Source organism: Haliaeetus albicilla, chromosome 5, assembly GCF_947461875.1.
Source record: "Haliaeetus albicilla chromosome 5, bHalAlb1.1, whole genome shotgun sequence".
In the NCBI taxonomy this organism is placed as follows: Eukaryota; Metazoa; Chordata; class Aves; order Accipitriformes; family Accipitridae; genus Haliaeetus; species Haliaeetus albicilla.
Window position 1 is genome coordinate 8,487,937 of NC_091487.1, and position 20,695 is coordinate 8,508,631.

General features: G+C 40.7%; 1 protein-coding gene across 2 annotated transcripts; it reads right to left on the reverse strand.

Moving 5' to 3' along the window:
* Positions 1–1,749: 1,749 nt before the first annotated feature.
* WDR89 (WD repeat domain 89) lies at positions 1,750–19,987 on the reverse strand. Of its 2 annotated transcripts, none has more exons than XM_069783234.1 (2): positions 19,880–19,987; positions 1,750–3,397 (listed from the first exon to the last, which is right to left on the reverse strand). In XM_069783234.1, exons 1-2 carry the CDS (start codon positions 19,978–19,980, stop codon positions 2,197–2,199), a joined length of 1,302 nt encoding a protein of 433 aa, XP_069639335.1. In that variant the 5' UTR covers positions 19,981–19,987; the 3' UTR covers positions 1,750–2,196. The 2 variants fall into 2 exon arrangements, with proteins under 2 accessions (XP_069639335.1, XP_069639336.1); XM_069783235.1 differs by lacking the exon at positions 19,880–19,987 and adding an exon at positions 19,339–19,588.
* Between the last annotated feature and the right edge of the window lie 708 nt (positions 19,988–20,695).

Genomic DNA, 20,695 nt, shown 5'->3' on the forward strand with positions numbered 1-20,695 from the left:
TCTGCTGCTTTAATTCAGAGACAGTTGGCAGAACACATCAGAATCTCGCTCAACAGACACTTGAAAGCAAGCAGAGGCAAGCAAAAGCTCCCTCACTCTGCATTTCTGTATGTAACACACAAAACCGTCTTCAGGATATCAAGCCTTCGACAGACCCAATGACCTTACTCCACCGAGTGTGTCAACATACCAGGAACAGAGTGGATGAACACCTATAAAGCAAGATATACATCGTATTTGCAATGAAATAGGTCTCAGAATCATCCTTCAGTTCCCCACCCCCAACTACTGGTACTGAACCAAGTCAGGCCCGTGAGAGCATTACGGTGAATTCAGAGGGGTCTGAAGGTTTTGGTTCCCTCAGTTACAAACCTGTGAATTTCACAGAAACAGGCAGTAACTAGTGACCTGGGAGAATAAATCTTGAAAGGGCACATAATCCAGGTGCGTCATAGCCCTGACATTTGATGCCCAAGTTGTCTCAAAATAGCACAAAGTAATTTGAAAATCAACAGATAAGGATGTTGGGCATAACTTGAATTTAACACGAGTAATAAAAAACAAGTTTAAACAAATGTGATTTTTAAATTGAAGCTGCACTTCTAAATTACCAGCAGTAACAAAAGCAAGTGAATCATCTTAATTATCACCAACAGGCAGACCCAAAACAACTATGGATGCATAGATGTGGCTGAAGGACATTAACATTGTAAAACATATCATGTGGAAACTTGATACTTCTGGTTGAATAGGATTTGTTTCCAGAGATGATTAAGACATCTTCAGCACAGCTGTAACCATCTACTAGAGGTATCTTCTGTACCTCTGAAATTGTTTCTAAACTCCAGGCTAATCCTCTCAACTTGACATTCAAAAGTTGTTTTGAAAGAATTACCTATCCACCCTCAGGCAAAAAAAATAAAAACCAACCCCTCAATTCCTTTGCCAACTATTCGATAACATAGCAATTCTTAAATACTCTTGTGCTGTTTTCAGTTGTAGTCCACATATGTTAACTGCAGCATAATTAGCAGCCACCATTTGACTGCAATGGTCCTCAGAAGGCTGAAGGTAATTGTGTGTGCAGAGCCAGATGCCCAGATTATAGTCTGCCAGTGGAGCAGAATAAGCATAAAAACTCAACCGTTTCAGAAGTACAGGGCAATTTTTGCACCACTTAATAGGTATTTGATGGACTACTAAAACAAAGCTGTCCTAGGGAGATATCTAAACGTAAAACCTCTCTGCAGAGAGAAACATTTCTTAAAGGACACACACTAACCTCTAAAAGGTTTTGTTAAAGTCTCTTCGTATTGGTCTGTTACTCCATAATTACAGTTAGCATGTGATACTAGCTTATTTCAAATGCAGGATTTGGGATTTTAAGCACCACTGATGTAATTATACCTATCAATTTCTTTAACTTACTAAACATCTCCCCAGTCTTCCAGGTGCACACCCCTGAGATGCACTTACCAGGAGGGAATGAAGCTGGTTGCAAGATTCTTGGATATTTTCATGTTGGAAATATGCCCTAAATAATGCCAGTTTAACAGTTCTCATACACTTAAAAATTAGCTGCTTGGAATCATGTGTTCCTGTTTGGTTGAATACATTCATATCTTTGGTATGAAAAATATGGCGCTATCAACTGCTTCTTTATGACCTTATTATAAACCATTGATATGACAGTGCAAAACAGGACTTCTTTTCTGTTTCGTTAAGAAGTAATTCCCTCAGGCATCAAGATGTGACATAAAATCTTTTAATATATTGAGCAATTTCATTAAGTTCTCTGTAAAGAAAGCAAAATACAGCATGAAATACAAAAGCTTTTAAAACATGCCAGGGAATTTCAGTGGGAAGGTAACAAATTATGCAAGCCACAGGCCTGTAATACCCATTAAAAACGTTGGCTGAGACATTAAACAACTACAGAAACATTTTTATACAATATGATTTAAGATCTATTGTTCAAGAACTCGAGAGCAAACATCTACTCTTTTCTGATTAATATTAGCAACTTCTAAAAAAACAAAAAAAGGTATTCTTCTGATGACTGAAATACATTCCCAGGTAGAAATCAAGCATTGTAGTTCTTTCCACAGAATACCTCCAAACAAAGCACAGCCAAGTATTGCCTGAAAGATTAAACACTAGGAAAACTCTACGCAGCAGATTCTCACTTTCAGAAATTTACTTTTTCCTGCTTTTGAGGGAGCTGTTGTGAACCCTTACTCTCTTTTGCACAGAAGAAGCAATCTTCATAGACGCTTTCTTTGCGAGGGACCTTTCCACAGCTCTGGGTTTCCATAGCAACAGCTGAGCATCCTCTCCACCCGTCAACAGAGACTCATCTGTCAGGTTCCAGCAGAAAGAGCGAACAGTGGCGGAGTGTCCTCCGCAAAGGGTACCCAACAGGCTCAGTCCCTCAGTGCTGCAGCTGATAAGGTGAATGTTTCCTGTGGATGTTCCCCCAATAAGAAAGAGTTTGTCTGCCTTTTCATGGTACAAGCCACCTACCAGGTAATGTAAGCTGTCGTTTTCAATGCAGACTGTGTCTCTGACATCCAGAACATGCAATAGTGTTATTGGTTCTTCGGTATCTAACTGAGCAATGTCCCACCAACAAAATCCCTCATCGTGTGTCATGCAGTAGACCTGTTTATAATCTTTCCCAGACCAGCCAATAAAACTTACTGATGAATCTGAATTGCAAGTTGATATCAAAGCATCATCTTCATTATCCTTGTTAATGTCAAACACATTAACCAACCCATCAGTTGACCCGGAAACTACCAAGTTAGGTTCGATAGGATGAAAACAAATTTTAGTGATATCATCATTGTGACTTTCAGAATAGACTCCCAAGGGTTCTTTAGTTGCGCTGGCACAATCTGTAATGCCTCTTGCATCCCAGAACACCAGAAACGTGTCCTTTTCAACTTTTTCTGTTCCAGCACAAATTATGAGATCACTGCAGTTGATATCAAAACTGATGAAAACATTGGAAGGATAGCCACTAAATACCTGCACGGCTTTCTGAGTTGCTACACGAATATCCCAACATTTCACTGTACCGTCACTGCATGCAGAAAACACTATGCTGTCACATGCGTGTGCAAATCTGACTCCATTAAGTATCCCAGGACGGCTACTGTACTCCCGCAGGAAGTTTAATGTTTCCCTGTTATATACCCTAATTGACTTATTGGAACACGAAACTGCCACATAGCGACTGCTTTCAGATTGAGCAGGTTTGGAAACGTCTATATCCAGTAAGTAAGCAGGTTCCTCACGTAGTGTAGAACGTTTTGCTATGCGCAGACTAGCGAGCTGCTCCTCAATCTTCTCTACTGCAGTCATCTCAAATGCTGTTCCTAACGTTGTCAGAAACCTGTAATAAATAAAATCCAAGGTGAGTTTTAATTATAACATTCTGAAATAATTTTAGCTTTAAAAATATATATGAAAAAGCACCTTGCAGAGAGTTAACGCATGAAGTCACAATTCAATTATCCTGACGTCCTGCCTACTACAACTTCATTTACAGAAACGGAGAACCAGAAAGGGCTCCCCGAGTTAAGGAGTTCAGTCTCTTGTGACTGTAAGCACTACATCATGTAATCCCCTTAAAAGATTAAATAGTCTGTCTGTGAATCCTGTGAAAATCACTTAGCTAAATTTGCTTTATTATTTTTATAAAGTAAATAGTGAAGTGATGTTCTCCACAAGTAGAAAGAAAATGAAGTCTTCACCACTACCCAAGGAGGAATAATTTTTGTTCTAAAAAGTTGCTATGAGGCACAGCCCACAAATAGTTGCATCAGTACAGCTGCAGGAGACTTCTTAAGTGAACTCTTCTGCTGGGGGATGTGCAAAGGGTAGGCAAAGAACAAGACAAAAATTATGTAGAACTACAGCCTGAAATGGCCAGATGAGATAAATTTTACAAGTATTTAGGTGCCCAATGATGCACATAAACACCTGTCAGCATACCACGGCCTAAACAGGCTACATGACATCAGTGGAATTCACTGGAATTAAGCACCTTTGGCATTTTCATCAATTCTCCTAAGAATCTAAATGTTTTTTGAGCCTCCTATAAAACCACATAATGCTGGCTCTTACTGCAACTGATACAAATCTTCCCTTCGGAGGCAATTCTTCCCTGGGGCACTACTGAACCCTCCTAGAAACCCATACTATTTCAGTGATGTACAGAAATTCAAATTTTACCAAGCAAAAACAAAATTAAAAAATATTCTCTCAATCCTCTCAGACATAGGTTCTCTTCTAAAAAAAATGGTGTGCCCTTAAAAAAAAAAGAGTTCTCTTTTCTATAACACAAAGGAAAATTCAATTCTGTAATTGCAGCAAAGGCTTTCATCAATTTAGAGTCAGAAAAAATACTGAAGCATTTAAATTTAAATGAGATATTTGCCATCATAAACAATACATGGTTTTAGTGAGTTCACACGCTACAACTATTTCTAAAAGAAAGATGTAGGTGGGCTACGTTTAAGTAAACATAACCATCCACATGAATGACTTTGGTTAAAATTACAGGTTCAGTTAGAGTACTCTTCTGTGTTAAAACAAACAAACATTGAGGGAATCACACCAGGTTCTAGGGCGTCAACACTCCAGTGACTTCTCACTGGTACAGATATTTCAGGTAATGCGAATAAGGGTAAAGCAGTACTCAAAAATCTCCTTTTTTCCTTAAGGACTAGGCCAGCACCCAATCCTAGTTACTACATGCATGAAAGGACCCTTTCTGAAAAAATCCAAACAGAAACAGAGTAAAAATCAGTCAGACCAGAATGCAAGAAAATATTCTCATGCCTTTCCAGCTGTCCCATCGTAAATTTGTCTGCAAATTCTTCAGGCTGGATTTTTACAGATGGAATGAGCAAGTTTCCATGTATTACTTGTTTTAGGGTAATTATTTTAACGGTCCATGAGAGACCAGCAACAAAGAAAAAGTTGCTATGACAAAACTGCATTCTGCTTTTTCTATTTCTTCATGTTGTTTGTAGTTTCAGGGTTCTGCTTTCCCTCCTCCTATTTGGTACATAAAAATATTCATGATGCCATGTGACAAATGAGCAAATTCTTAAAAAACAGCTTAAGTAGGCATACTCAGAAAAACTTAATTCCCAAGTCACAAGTAATCTCACTAAGCTATTTGCCTCAGTAATATCCTGACAATGAGGTCCACAGGTTAATCTTCTACATCAAAGCAACCTTTCAGAGCACATCTACAAGTAATTTTTGCCATAAAACGCAGACATCCTGTGGAAACTCCTTTCCCCTCTGAAGAGAAGAAGTTCAACATGTTTTCTGGCATTAGCCTGCGTACAACCCTACCCACAGAGCTTGCTCCTTACTTTTCTGGGTATGTCCTCAAATGGAACAAGCTTTTACTAGAACTATTACATAAAGCAAACTGTTCTCAAACACTGCTTGCTACACTGCTCAAACAAAAAAACATTAAAGTCCCATGCAAATTAATAATTTAAATTTAAGAAATAAAATATTTTAATATTGTTAATAAGGACAACTTCTACTTAATCCAATTTACTGAAGAATTACAATGGAAGCTTCTATTTAAATGCCATTTCAAAAACACATGCTTGAAGGTGGAGAAAGGAGTTTTCATAGCCCAGCTATCCTGTAGTGCTATAATTACTTAAAAAATTGGGTTCTCTCTGTAAACTTTTTGTAAGAAAAATGTAGTTTTCCAGACTGACCTGAATTTCAAGCTCTAAATATTCATAGTTTTTATACTCAATAGGCCAAGTAAACTCAGACAGACATGTTCCTGACAAATGTCATCCATTTGGAAAGCAAGCTGCAGTTGTTTAAATATTACTGACTTTGATAGAGAATATGATTGAATGAGCAGTTTCTACAACACTCATGTCAGAGCTTTTACTGCTGGGAAGGGGAGGGCGAGGGAACTCTGCAAGTACCCAGAAGTTGTAAAAAGCCAGAGTCTGCAAAAGCATGTTCATTCAGATTTAATAATATTTTCTGAGAAATAAAATTAGCCCAAGATAGCTCTTAAGTTTTTACCCCCCAAATGACATAGGCACAACTCTTCTGAAATACCAGAAAATGCTGTTCATGTTTCCAGATAGATGTGCAATTTATATCATCAGGAAGCTGGAGGGTACAGTTTTCAATTCTATTTCCACTGCAACAACTAAGAAGCCTTAAAATTGCATTTGATGGCAGGCAGGTTTTTGCTAAAAACTCAGTAAAATGTCTGCCCTACTAAGAAAGTCTTCAGACTATTATGAAATTGTGATTGAAGGTTATATAAACAATTCATGCTCAAACTTAAGGGTGTAGCTGTCAGCCCTTCCTTTTCAGAAGGGGAAGTCACTGTTGTATTTTGATGGGAAAGTTTAAATGGCAGGAATAGAATCTGTGTTAAATTTATGAGACAAATAGGAAACAATGGTCTTCCAAACACAATAGAAGATAACTAAGCATTGGACTGCAGCCACCTACATAGCACATGGTGCTCTGCACCGCAGAAGTGAAGCGCTTTTTGTTTAGCACTCTTTAACTTCAACAATACAGGTATCTGTTTTGTTTCTGCCACAAAGAAGCCTTTGGCAAGGTCAGTATCTTTGAAATCTGACATACTTTGGATATAGCACAACAGCCAGTTGCGATGATCAATGAGCAAAACTGCTCATGCTGATGGGACAAACTGTCTGATGCAAAGACTTTGTAGGGCACAGCCAGCCTGCTCTTGAACAGTTCCAGTCTCAGAAGAAATCACAGAGAGTGCTGGCCAAAAACTTCTCTTACCCTGAGGTACCTCCTTTGCTCAGAACGTAAGGTAGTTAATTAAATTCAGGTTCTCCACTTATTCCAACTCACAATGGCCCACACTCTGGATCTACAGTCTCAAACCAGACAAAATCCAGGAGAACACCACCACTTGGATGACACACAAGCATCTGGCTGAAGGTGTCCAGCTATGGCTAGTCACTTGTGTTTGAAACAGAAGTCCAATCCCATCCTCAGTGATCACCATTCCTCATATGTAACAGCTGCACCTCACATCTGCATTCACATCTGCACTCCCTCAACAAGGTCAAGCCACCTTTTACAAATTAACCCTGAAACTTCTGTGTTATTGTATCTAGTCCTCTGGAACTACATTCATGTGATCTTTTCTATGAATTAACTTCACTGTTATATGCAACTCCTGCACATGTCCTTGATATCACAACTACCAGAAACAATAAGCTTCTTGAAGGACACTCAAAACTCATTACATCTTGGGAACTCAGAATAAATACAGTACTCTGAAATAACCTAAAATATTTTGACCTCCAGGGCATCTTATTAGGCTCCTTTAAAAAAGAAAAAAGCCTGATTTTTAGAATAGAAGGCACAAAGTGGAAAGGATGCCAAAGAGGCAGGACAGGATTTTCAGATGCTTTTGTTTCTCACTTGTGGAGTGTGGAAACTACCACACAGCAAGACTAGAAGCAAACAGCCAGAGGTGCCGAAAGCAGGCCTTTCCAATGACAATGAAAGGTAAGCACCTATCCACACCAACTAAACATTTAATACTGTTTCGGCATATACTGCTGTGCTCTTTGTGCAGTATTCTAAATGTTGCAGTCTCAACTCAAGCCAACAGACTCACAAGTCCTCTTCAATCCAGAAAGTTTTTCAAAAAAATAAACCAACAATTCCTAAGTTATTTTCCTTCTCCTTTTAGTGGTGTACACAAGATGTTGCCAAATTGCATAGTTCTCATTTCCAAAAGGGAATGTTAGCTCAACATAAAATTACCACTCTGAAAAACACCGTGGAAAATGTAGGAGAAGTGGAACTTTGCCTCAAAGTTTTAATCAGTAACATAAGAGTAACTTAAAATTAGGAGGGTAGAAACACGTAATAAAAATGAAAACAACCTGTAGTTTTGGCAATCTTCTCTGCAGAGGTCAAATACCAAAAATAGCAAGGGATTTGAACAGCAGTAGATGAAATCTTGCACTGTTCTTTCCTACTATAAACAATACAAACAGACCCTCCCTTTATTTTCACGATTATTAAAAGTTCAAGAACAAACCAAGAACAAACCTGGAGCTCTGTGCAGTGGAAAGCAATTCATGCATGCAACATTACATGTGGTTTGCATTTTAAAACAAAAATGCAAAGTGCAAGGTTGGCTAAGGAGAACGCATTAGTACACTGCACTTCACTAATGCAAAATGCCTTTAGAGACCTCTCCTCACTGGCACCACTTCACAACAGAAGATGGATCAGCCAAATGATCTAAACACTGAGGGGAAGCACAAAACACCCATCACGCATGCATAATTTCTGCAGGACACAAACTCCTATGGTTTATTTTGTTATTTTACCAAAGCAGAGAGATAAGGTGTTTTTCCAGCATTCCCACAAAGCCATTTTAAGGCAAAGAGAAGAGCATTTAGTCTATCCAGCAGGAAGAGAATAAGATGCGCGAGAGGCTACGCTAAAGTGCGGAGACAAGATGTAAACTGCCAAGAGAATTATTTCATCCTTTCAAATCAGCTACATCTAGTTGCCAAACATAAAGCACAGCAAGAAAAAACTCCACGTAATTTTGCATTTGCAGTACAGAGAAAAATATTCTATCAAGAGAGCAGAAAGGAGGAAAAAGATAAAACACTGCCACAACAAAGTCTATGGGAAGAGCAAGAAAATTAGGTCTACCAAAGCATCTGCCTTCCATGAAATCAATTCCTACCCTCCCACCAGCATAGCCCTTGGGGGGTACAATCCTGTTCAGCAATGGAGAGAAGAGCTGTAGGTGGGACAGAGAAGCAAGGAAATGGCCTTAACAACAGTTTTGGTTAGAGGAAAAAATAAAGAGTCAGAACTAGGAGAGAACAGAGTGAAAAAGTCACAGGTGCTCACTGCTTTGGGGTTCAATAATTTAAAAAAAAGGAAACTGTAACTTTTGTGTACTTGCATTTTGGGAGCATAAGCAGGTGTTCATGTCAATACAGAAACAAAACCTCTTTTTGAATATTATACCAGATATCCAGAGAGACAGAACACAAAAACAACTTTTGGATTTGACGAGGCACAGTTTTAAATGCATAAACCATAAAAACCATACATTGAATATTTTCATCAAAAGAAAACTTTAAAAATTAGTCTTTTTGGTACAAGATTTTGCATTCCAACTAGAACAACCTATTCCAATTTTGCATCCAACACTGGAAAATATGGTGGAGGCAGGTGAAATTTAGAAAATTTAGGCATACCTTCAGGTCCAATTTGCAATGAATTAACATTCAAACTTGAGTAACTGAAAACCTGTTGATATAAATTCATGAACCAAAGAGATGGTAAAGAGCTGCAAAGGACCCAGGTGATAAGCCATCATAGGAAAAATCTAAGTGTAGAACAATCCAAAATACAATTAAAAAATTCAAATAAGCCAGAAAACCCCATACAAAACTATGGAAATGCTCAAATTACTAACTTTGGCTTCAAATTTAAGTCAAAATTTTTTTCAAATCTGATGCTCAGATAGCTAAACTACCTTCTCCAGAACAATTTAGGAGACCCTAACATAAAACATGGGAAACATAGCTTCTAAATACTCTAAGAAGCTGTGTCAGACATTATTTCAAACATGTTTGAGAATTTCCCTTTTTCAGTCTTCTCTTTTCATCCAATTCCATCCTGGTGACACAGACCTACTAACAGAGGAGCAGCAAAGCAAGCTCTCTGTCACCAAAATCACACTGACATGAGCAGCTGGATCCAACTGAGAAGTTTCTTGTGAGGGGGAGGTTTCCCAGTAGTGACCTCACCAGGTAGAGGATGTTATTGCATCCAGGTGTTGAAGTGGTCATCCAATAAAGGAGACTGCAGAGTAGTAAGAGGATAAGAGATAGTCTATTTTACTCTCATGTCTATTCTCAGATCAAGCTGACAGAAGTGCAGCAGAAGCAATCCTATTTTATACGGATCCAAAAGATTCCCAGGCAAAGGTTAAATTACAGAAACAGATACTTCTAAATTCTGTATGTTCTCCTTTATTTTTGTAAATACTGTATTTAAAACCCTCTGTGAAAGCTGATCTGTACCTAAATTGCACACTCATGGCCTCTGAACATGTAAACAACAAACTCTGTGTCCTCAGGTGGATTCCACAGAACTGGCAAGAGCTGCCAGGAAAACTGTCCTAGCACCAGGCCTTGGCTTTTGCACTGGAGGAAGTCTGAGATGGGGGTCAAATATGAGGTTTGTGCCTACTGCTCCTCCCTTCTCCCCTCTCCTCCCAGGCACAGACAGTGCCTAACCTGTACTCCAGGCCAGCATGCTAACAACATATGGGGTGAGGCATCCAGATCACTTTCTAAAACAGGGGTAAGCATCTACCAGGGAAGTGATGGCCAGTTCTGCAACACTGACCCTTTCTCTAACAACTACCTTCTCCTATGATGGGACCCAGGATACTGGTTAACACCCCCACAAGGAATGGAATGTGGACAATGCGTGCACCCAACCACTCCAGAAGACTTCACTGCCCAAGTGCTACGCAAACATCAAAGCTCCTAACTCCAGCAAATGCTAGAAAACTCATAGCTTCAGAACACAGTACCTTTGTGTCCGGCTGTCTGCCTGTAATGTAACCGTGGCTATTCAGCCAACCTGCTGCAAAACTTGAAGGGAATCCAAGTCTCAGCCTTCTGCATTTGTGCTTATCTCATCAGACCACAGTGACCACAGAAAAATCATTTCCTTTCTATTGTGAGCACCTCCCACCGTAGACACCATATTGACATTACTTTTTGTAACCACAAGCATAGGGAAGAAGATACAGAACCAATCAGTCTCCCAATTATGTACAGCCAGCAACTGCTGGAAATCAAACATGTAGGGTACAATGTTCTCCTGCATGTAGCATAATGGTTTTCTTCATTCACATTTCCACAATATAGCCATGAGCAGCTAAGAGAAGGTTCATACCTTTCTCTGAACTATTCCTCACACACCTCCTCACTAACAGCATTTTCTTTTGTTAAATGGTCAAACAGCTTGCTGTTTGACTTGGCACTAGAGCTATACACCAAGTTAACTCACAGATAAAGACGACTGAAATAAAGCTATCCGTTCAAGTGGATTTGAACAAGAGCCTGGCCTATGAACACTTACTAGTCCTGATTGTGGCAGAACAGCTTACTGAGTAACTCCCGGCAAGATGCAACATTCACTCTGTACTTTCTTAATCAGTGAAACAAAACCAGCATTTGCCCAACTCACTAATATTTGTGTACACAAATATTGTTAAGTACAGTCAGCAGCAGACTTTTGAAAGAAACAGCCTTGTTCTGAACATCTACCCTACAAGATAAAATGCAAAAGTCACAGTAATACTGCAATGCATCTGCAAATTCCACAACTGAAAAGTGCTTTGATGTCCTTTCAAGTTTAGGATTACAAGAAAGGACTCTGAGAACGATTATTTTCAGGGCCATTTTAAGCTGAACAAAACCACCACACGAATGGGCAACCCAATGATCCACCCTACAGAGAAAGGTGAAAGGAAAAAATTACTTATGCAGCTGCATGTATTAATTTAGTGACTCTGAAATAACACCACTTATTTCCTTCAATTTAGACAGTGCCACTTGGTACCAACATCTTCATGTTAAAAAAAACTGGAAATAAGTAAGAAGATTCTTCCCAAATATCAATAAATTTTGCTGAAATTCTTCCAAAGAATTTGTTTCTACACCACAGGAAGCCTGGGAAATTTCAGCCTAAATTTAGCAGCAACCGTAATAAAAGGATATAAAGAAACTTAGCTACAGCAGGAAAAATAGCTCCTACTACCACACACTGGTGCCAAAATACCTCTAATGAGATAAAATGTTTTATTTACCAGCATATTTTAGAAATTCTTTCACAACAGTAATTTAGCTTAAGTACACTTTGTTACCAAAGCTGATTCTTCAAAACACAAGACTCTTTGCTTAAAAACCCAAGCTTAAATCAGCTACTACAGTTCTCGTCTTTGCTAGGGATGTTGCTGGTGAACCGATAAGAAGATATTCCCCTACATGTGCAGATGTGGCACCACTATTTTCTGAACACAACATTCATGTGCTTGGCAATTTTTAACACTATGCTAACATCACTGCCTAAGGAATCCTCTGCAGTTCCAGATGTATTGTGCAAGCACAAACATCTGTCAAGCTTAAGCAGGGGAAATGACTTCTCATTTTCCTCATTTGCTTCCCCAGGAACATGCAGATCACTAAGGTATCTTCGCCAGTCACATCCTACAATATCCATTTTTTATATTTAGCTAATCCAGAACATCACCACGTAAAGGTAATTTGTCAGACCCTCTCCAGTATCAAAGCAACAGGAGAAGCTGTAGATCCTTGTGTGCCCATGACAGTTCACAGACTATCAATTTCCAAAACATGCTCTTTGTGTGCAGCCTGACGGCTGGAGGCTCTGCTGAATCCTTATCATGCCCTAAGCTCAATTTTCAATGCTTTGTAGTAGACAAAAGGAAAAGATGTCATCTAAGTGACAACAGTAGGATGGAAGAGGCTGAAATAAGGGGTTTTAGAGCTATGCTGACTCCATCCTATTCAAGAGGTAAAGAGAATTTACCTTTCAGTCTCCACAAAAGATGCTAAAGCATCAAGTATGTGCACATTGTACCCATGCAAGGCACTCTCTTCAGCTCCTCGTTTTCAAGAGCCTTTAGACAGTGTTTACACTTGAACCATACACAGCACTCCAGTACTAGCTTCACCACTGCCATACCCAGACTAAAAAAATCATTTCTCCCTTTTTATAACATCCAAGTACATGGTGATTTTTCACCATACTGCACTGTAAGTTCATGTTCAACTTATTTTTCACTACGAGAGTGATTTAGGACTCGGTAATAAGAAAATGAATAGCAAAAGGGAAGGACAAAAGAGCAAGTATGTAGGTATTGATACTCTACCACTTTCTGATCAAGAGACCTACTGCATGCAGCAACACAGACAATCCTTGCTGGCAAGTCACAACAAAAACTATATGCTTTTGTTAGCACCCATAAGACTTGGGTGGGGAATTTATCTTTCTGAGACCCACAAAGACCTTTCCAATATCTTTGGCAGACAGCGTGGCCCCAAAACAAGACCAGGATAAAAAGCAAAGTCAAGAGCCTTATACATTTTAATAACCCTGACCTCAAGCCATGTTTGTCTCAATGCTTTAGTCGGTCCATATTTCACAGGGTCCTTGGCTGAAGCTAATCTCTTGATAACTAAGCCATAATCAAGTGCAGAGGACGGGTTAGATGATCTAGGGAATGGACTGTTTATTTTACGAGAAGTAGCTGGGATGCTTTGCCTTGTATAGCTTGGCAAACACAGAGACCGAGAGGGGATATGATTACTATCTACAGATACATCAAAGGAATAAATGCTGAGGAGGAAGGGGAGCTACTCAAGAACAATACTGGCACAACAGTTTAAGAGTATAAACTTACCATAAATAATATTTAGAGCAGAAATTATAAAGTTTATCTTTCAAAACAGTTTCCAATTAGAACAGCAGGGGCAAAAACTTTGACTGTCTTCATCAGCCTGGCACCCACAACTGCCCTTGTACAACAAAGAACACAAATAGGAAGGCAGACTGAAAAACAAGCAACTATGAGATAAGCTGGCTCATCGTTTCTTTCTGGAAGATACCACATTGCCAGACAGACAATAGCAAGACACAACATTTGCTTACTGCATAGTTTCAGAAGCAATATTAAGACAGTACTAAAAGAGTATGTGTGTGCACAGAGAGAATGCCGCTTCCAGCTTAAAGTGGCTTCCTCTCTCCACGCCCCTGAAATTGTCGGGATAAGAGCCTGAAGACTTGAGCGCGCACCTCCAAACAGCCACATCTTTTTGCAAAGGCTGTTGCGCGGAAAACGCAATGCCTCCCTCTCAAGTTTGAATGTTTACCGGTCACCGCAACGTAGGACTGAAGACTTTTTGTCCTGCAGTGACTGCATCTCTCGGTGCAACACAAACATGACGTCAGCGTGGCTGACGTGCGCTAAGGCCATCTCACAAGTCACCAGGGCGTCTGGCGGAGAGACGCTGTTATTTCGCACTCAGCCCACTTGATGTCACTAATGACCACCACTCCCGAGGAGCTGCAGAGTCCCGGATTTAGACCACGCAATTCAAAAGCACTTACCCTTTTTATTACATTTATATATTCCTACACTCGTTTTAATCGGTTACGATAAGCTGTCTCCTCTAACACAGTAACATTCAAGGAAACAAAAACTAAATTTAGAGCGCAAGGCATAGGAAATAAGCCTGAAGTACTGCAAAGAACTTTACTGAGGTACCAGCATTTTTTTCTTCCTTTTAAAAGCCTCAGATCCTCAAATCAGACTATTAATCAAAAATCACAGCCTTCACTTCGAACTGTCTAGCACCAAAAACTGGAGAAGAAAAAAAACCCCAAACTCAACTACACTGCAGCTTTTTCTTTCTCATCTGTCAAAGAGCTTAAAAATAAGTTACACGCTCTTTTTTGAAGTCTCATTTTTGTGAATTCAGTTCAGAGCTTTCGATCTTTCAGACTTCATGACAACGCAAGAAGTGAGTCCAGTATTTCCAAGCAACACACACAGAAGCATACAGGGAACAACTGACTTCTATGCGTTTGTATTTGCTCTTTAAGAATCCAGCAAGCATCAAGTCCAGAAACACCCATCACTAAATTTTCCCAGGGAAGGGGGGTGGGAAACAAACCAAACCCAACAACTAAAAAACCCTTCCTCTCTCAATCTGTTACACTCACATCTGGCTCCTATGAACATTCCTGAAGCAGGAACATTCAATACACAGACACAGTAATAGTTACCCAAGACACTAAACCATTAGAATTAATTTTTCCTTAAATCTGTTTTCCCCCTTTTCAAGAGTCATGAAATTCATTAGATATATTAACAGATATTGAGTAAACTAAAATCAACTTCACTTACCTCAAAAAAATCCTCCACAAACTGTATACAAAACTTGAGTAAGTCAGGTCTGCTAGAAGAAAAGCTGTATGTTTCGAAACAAGAATTTTTGCTTTCACAGCCATCTGCTTGTCCCTTCTGATTCCACAAAGGAATAATAACACTTAATTCCAGCTCTCTCAGTCATTCCCATAGCAACAAACATACACACATACTTATTACAAAAAGATTCTCAAATTATTGAAAAATGACCAATATCTGAAGCTTCCTATTCCAAGTACTGCCAGCACATAACTCCATCTAGCAAGCAATTTGCCAATTTTAGTTAAATGCTACATTGTTTTTTCACCAATTTAACTGCTTACCAATTGTACAGCACTTTTACGTCTTATTCTTAATGAGAAGCTGAGCAATAGTTTTGCCTTGAAATAACAGGCATGGGAAAAAAGAAAGACCGCAGTAGTTATGGCTAGCTGCAGAGAGGCGCAAGTGAAAAGTTGTTAATCAACTAAAAAAAAACCAAAGAAAAAAGATGAAGACTCTGCTGAAGAAAAAAAAAAGAAATTGCAATACGATTAACAATAAAGCAAAAAAAATCATTTTACTTTAAAACTAATTTGTTTGAATCAGTCAGTTTAATCCAGCATAAGAACTATAAGTGTTTTAATGCACCTGTTTTTTCACAGATAACATTCAGTTGCGTTATTAAACGAAGGATTTCCAGAATCCTTCGGTTTTGATTTTTCATTAAGTTTTCATTTAGCTAGGAAACTAGAGAATTAAAGAAAAATAGCAATTGCCCTTATAAGCCCACAGTGAAGTCTTATATAAAACAGCAAGTCTCAAAGAGCAAAACAACAGGGACTAAGAGGTTTTAAAATACTTCCATTCCTCTATCCGTTGCAACTTTTAGTCTGAAACTAAACATTAAGGTCACCTCAAAACATTTTCAACAATACAAATAGTGTAATAAAAAATAGTAACAAAATCTGAGATATTAACAGTCTGCAAGAAGTGCCTTCAGATTAATATGAAAGGGGGAGATAAATTTATGTAAAGTCTGTAAAGGGTGTAAACAACAGTACAGATGGTTTGTCTTGCAAAGGAGATCAGACTAGATAATGCAACAGTCCTTCTGGACTTAAAACACCTGACATAATGAAACAGAATAAAAACGTGTAAAACTGAAGAGTTTTTAAGAAAATATTAATGTGAACTTGTTAAAATGGACAGCCGTGCAATATTTGCTTCCTGCCACTGCTTACAAAGTATTTTGATTGTTGAAAACACTCAAATATCCTGTAAGGCCTTGAAACAGGACAGAAAAAAATATCCTATGCTGGGACATTGAGAATAGCCTAATAAAATTACTCAGTATTTATCCTGAAATTTGAGCATGATTTTTTCAATGCTATAGACAGGCTTACTTTCTTTCTCCAGTGAGCTGTCCACCCCCATCTCCTGCTTTGTTCTCACTGAAATATTTTGTTGAAAACTTGCATCAAAGTGTCAGCTAAAGCAAAAATACATCATAGAAACAATTCATCCAAACTACTGAAATTTAATCTGAAGCCAACATTTTGGCATCAGACATCCTTCACTTCCAGTCTAAAGCTTTATCTACCAAAGCAACTACCTTCTACATACAATTTCACAGTCCCTCCCCCTTCCATTTATTTTAGAAGCTAATACAACACTCCCTGGTCAGTCACCTCCATGCACCAAGTTACCTCCACATATATTTAACTAACCAACCCTAAATTAAATGCTCTAAGCTTCTTTAAAGACTGCATTGAACATGTCCCATCTCTACATGCTGACTGCACCAGCCCCACAAATTAACAAAATAAGCTTCTGCCAGATCTGAACCAGCACCAACTCCGCTTAGTTTGTAGGTACAAAGTGCTGCAATAGAGCTGTCCTTTCCCAGGGCTTCAACAGCTGCAGGCAGGAAGGAGGGAACAGTCTGAGGGGAGCTTTGAAGAGAAGAAAGGGGAAGGAAAAGGAGCTGGCAGGAAGAAATGTGAGGAAAATGCACCAGCAAGAATTTATGTAACCCTTCTGTTAAAGGAAAAGAAATAGTACTGGAACACGAGAAGGGGAAGAGCTAAGGGAGAAGTGGATAGTGGGTCAGGCTAAAAGACTGAAGAGCGCAAAGGCATGTTTGAAGCTGAACTTCCTAACCCCACATGGCTATAGGCAACACACTCTATTCCTGCCTTTCTTATGTCCCACATTGTCCATCTTGCACCTAAATTGTTTGCAAGTCACAAAGCACACTCATCTCCAAAACCTGGCCTTGCGAAGTCTCCAATTCACAAGTCTCAACACTCTTTTTTTATGTCTGGTGTGAAACCCGCTAACAGACTTATCATCACACAGGAGAAGGTGACACACACAGAAGATATCTTTTCACTCATCAGTTAAAACCAAGTCCTAAAAGTCTGCACAGGCGACTTTACATCAACATGGCTAATCAGCAAGGTAGTGCTGATATCCTTCTGCTTTGCTTTTTTTTTCAGAAAAGCTTAGAAATCCCATTAGATATATAGTTACAGTAAAAGCATGTCAAAGCTGCAGAACCCATCTGGGAAGTGCTGCCAGCACATAGCAGCAATCTGGTTTTACACAAGACCTCCCATGCAGTCAGGTACAGACCAGATCCTAGAGCTGCCCAGCAAAGGACTCTTGTCCCCAAGACTGATACACTGAAAGAAAAAAAAAATTTAAAAATCATCTTATACTTAGGGCACTTAAAAAACTACCTGAACATCATCAATCATCCCATGTACAGCAGAACTCTTACATGGCAAAAAATAAGGTAATTGTTTCCAAAAAGTCTGAGAACACACAAGAAACAGCCAGGCCCCACGTCACTGTCCATGTATGCAGAGGCTGCCAAGGAGTCCTAGGCCCGTCTTCCCTACAGGGCTGTTCCTTGACCCCATAAAAAGATATTTGGAGGAAAACACAAATAGCTACCATAGTCTTTAACTCTAAACAAACAGAAGCCAACATGTAAACTTTAAACAAACATTATGTAAAATTAGCAACTCGAAAGCAATCCTTGGGATACAGATGAACAGAAAGCTTTTCAGTTACTCTGTCGACAATGACAATTACCTTATTAGGAGCTGCTCTGCACACACACCTCACTGAATCTGACGATTGCTCTCAAACAGAAAACCCATTTAAAATATTAGGAAATAAAAGGCATTAACATTGCTTAGTTCTGAGAACAAAGTTTTTACAGACCCCAAAACCAGCATACTAAGAAAAGGCCTTGTGTTTCTGCATTCTTCCGAATATACATTTCTAGGGAAAATGAATTTGGAATTATAGAATTGTAACCAATATGAGTCAGTAACATAACACAGCACTGACAATTCTACTCCCCATATCTTGTAGGCAAAAGTTAATTCCCCAACACAGCATATTTTGAAACACCTGTTGGTTATATAAAACATCATTTAAGGATATACATATTATGGCTTTAGCAGTGGTTTCTCAATTTTTTTTTTCTTCAGAAACATAAAAGAGTTTCTTTTCACTTTTTCCCAGGGGAATAAAACAACCAAACAAAAAAAATCAAATCAAAACTTTTATTTCTTTTTCTGGCCTTTTCCAGATTTTTATTTTGGTTTGGTTTAGACTGTTACTATTATTAAAACAGATCCCCATCTTCACCAAACCTAGGTGAGGTCAGCTGGTACCCAACAGCGTAACTTCTTAACTAACATATTTTATCTGCCAATACAGGTCCTAACTTTAAACCTGACAGCCCCTAAGTGGCCAGTCACAACTCTAATCAGATGTGCCTGCCTAAATTAGCAATACACTGACCCAGCCCTCATGTAGGGCTCAACCCTAGCCCAGACTCTACCAGCCACAGCATCAAAGCTAGAAAGGGTGACCAGGCCAGTGTCAACCCTCCACCAGCCCTTTATGCTCTGTTCATAGAAATCATTCAGGTTGGAAGAGACATTTACCATCATTGAGTTCAACCGTTAACCTAGCACTGCCAAGTCCACCACTAACCATGTCCCTAAGTGCCACATCTATGAGTCTTTTAAACACCTCCAGGGATGGTGACTCCACCACTTCCCCAGGCAGCCTGTTCCAAGGCTCGATAACCCTTTCAGTGAATAAATTTTTCCTAATATCCAATCTAAACCTCCTCTAGTGCAACTTGAGGCCATTCCCTCTTGTCCTATCGCTTGTTACTTGGGAAAAGAGACTTCAGAGTGCTTTGAGAGCACAGTTAGTCTTTCTAAGCTTCCAGGCTTCACTGAGTAAAAGGATAAACTCACAGTGTAAGTCGAGTGCTTTTATTCACTCTTTACCAGCGACACAGACAGCATCACTATCAGCAAAGCAAGAGATGCTTCAGTTTAGCCTAATGGAAAAAGAAAAGCCAGCGGTGAGGGAAAGAAACTTCAGGAGCCCCCCCTTTTCTCCTCCCTACCGCACAGGGCACTGCCTGCACCAAGGGGCGTCTGCCCCCGATGCAGAGGGGCAGCTTCAGGGTCAGGACAGGGGCACCTCTGGGCTCTCCCAGCCCAAACCACCCTCTGCGGGCAACGCCTCTCCTCCCCGCCCCCCCCCCCCAAACCCCGCAGAGGCAACCCCTGCCAAACCCACAGGACCCACCCTCCTCCACAGAGAAGACCCCCTTCCCTCTCCCAACAACCCTCCACAGAGGACCCCCCCACCCACCCCGGCCCCGAAACCATCCCCCTCAGAGGAACACCCCCCCTCGCCTTCCCCACATCAACGCCCACACGGCAAACTCTGCCCTGCCCACAGCTGCCCCCTCACCTCAGAGGAACAACCCCCCCCAGGGGTCCTTACCCCGGTCCCTCACAGCCGCCGCCTCCGGCCCGCCGCGTGCTCGCCGCGCCGGCCCCGCCCCCTATAGGCCCCGCCTCCGGAGCCCTCCCCAGCCACCCCATCGGTTGCTCCGGCCGCCATCTTCCCTCCTTGGAGGCGGGAAAAGGAAGCGACGCAGAGGAAGGGGATTGGTGCAGGCGGTGGAGGGGACGGGGCTCCCTGCTCTTCAATCGCCACAACTTTATTGGCTCCCGGCGGCGGCGCACGGAGAGCCCCGCCTCGTTGCCATGGCAGCGGGGGCGTGGCTTTCCCCGCCGGGCAGCGCTGAGGGCCGCGGGTGCGGGGTCCCGCCGCCATTAACGGACCTCGGAGGGGAAGGAACCGTGATAAAATCGCGGAGGGGGGGACCCACGGGGCTGGGCCGCCGGCCCGGGGCGGGTGCCAGGCCGCGGCCTGCATCTTCCGACGGAGGCCGGGCTGCCGGCGGCGAGCAGGGCCTCACGGGCTGGAGTTGTGCCCACTTCCAGTCATGGCTCGGGTTCGCTGGCACCGTCCCTGACAGCCTCGAAAAGAAAATGATCTCATGTTCGACAGGGCAGAGTTCAAGAGTCACCCAGAACGCTAGCAAGCAAACGGAGAAGTTGCCCTTTAATAATTAAAATCAGCCTATTTATTGATTTTTCTGTCCCCGACGAGTGCGCTGCTTCTGCAACGAGGCACCGAGCGTCTCTGGCACACGAGATCGGAGCTGGTCAACGGGATTAGGGACTGAATTTCCCCTTTTACCTTTTTAGCAGTAACTGACGTTGTCAAAAAACAATACCTGTCAAGAAGCAG

What these genes read in the sequence shown, in the direction of transcription:
- WDR89 (XM_069783234.1), bottom strand. Translation starts at nt 19,980, where the DNA reads ATGGGGTGGCTGGGGAGGGCTCCGGAGGCGGGGCCTATAGGGGGCGGG. An exon ending in GGCGGCTGTGAGGGACCGGG is followed by an intron (nt 3,398 to 19,879) that starts GTAAGGACCCCT and finishes TATTTATTACAG; the next exon opens with GTTTCTGACAACGTTAGGAA.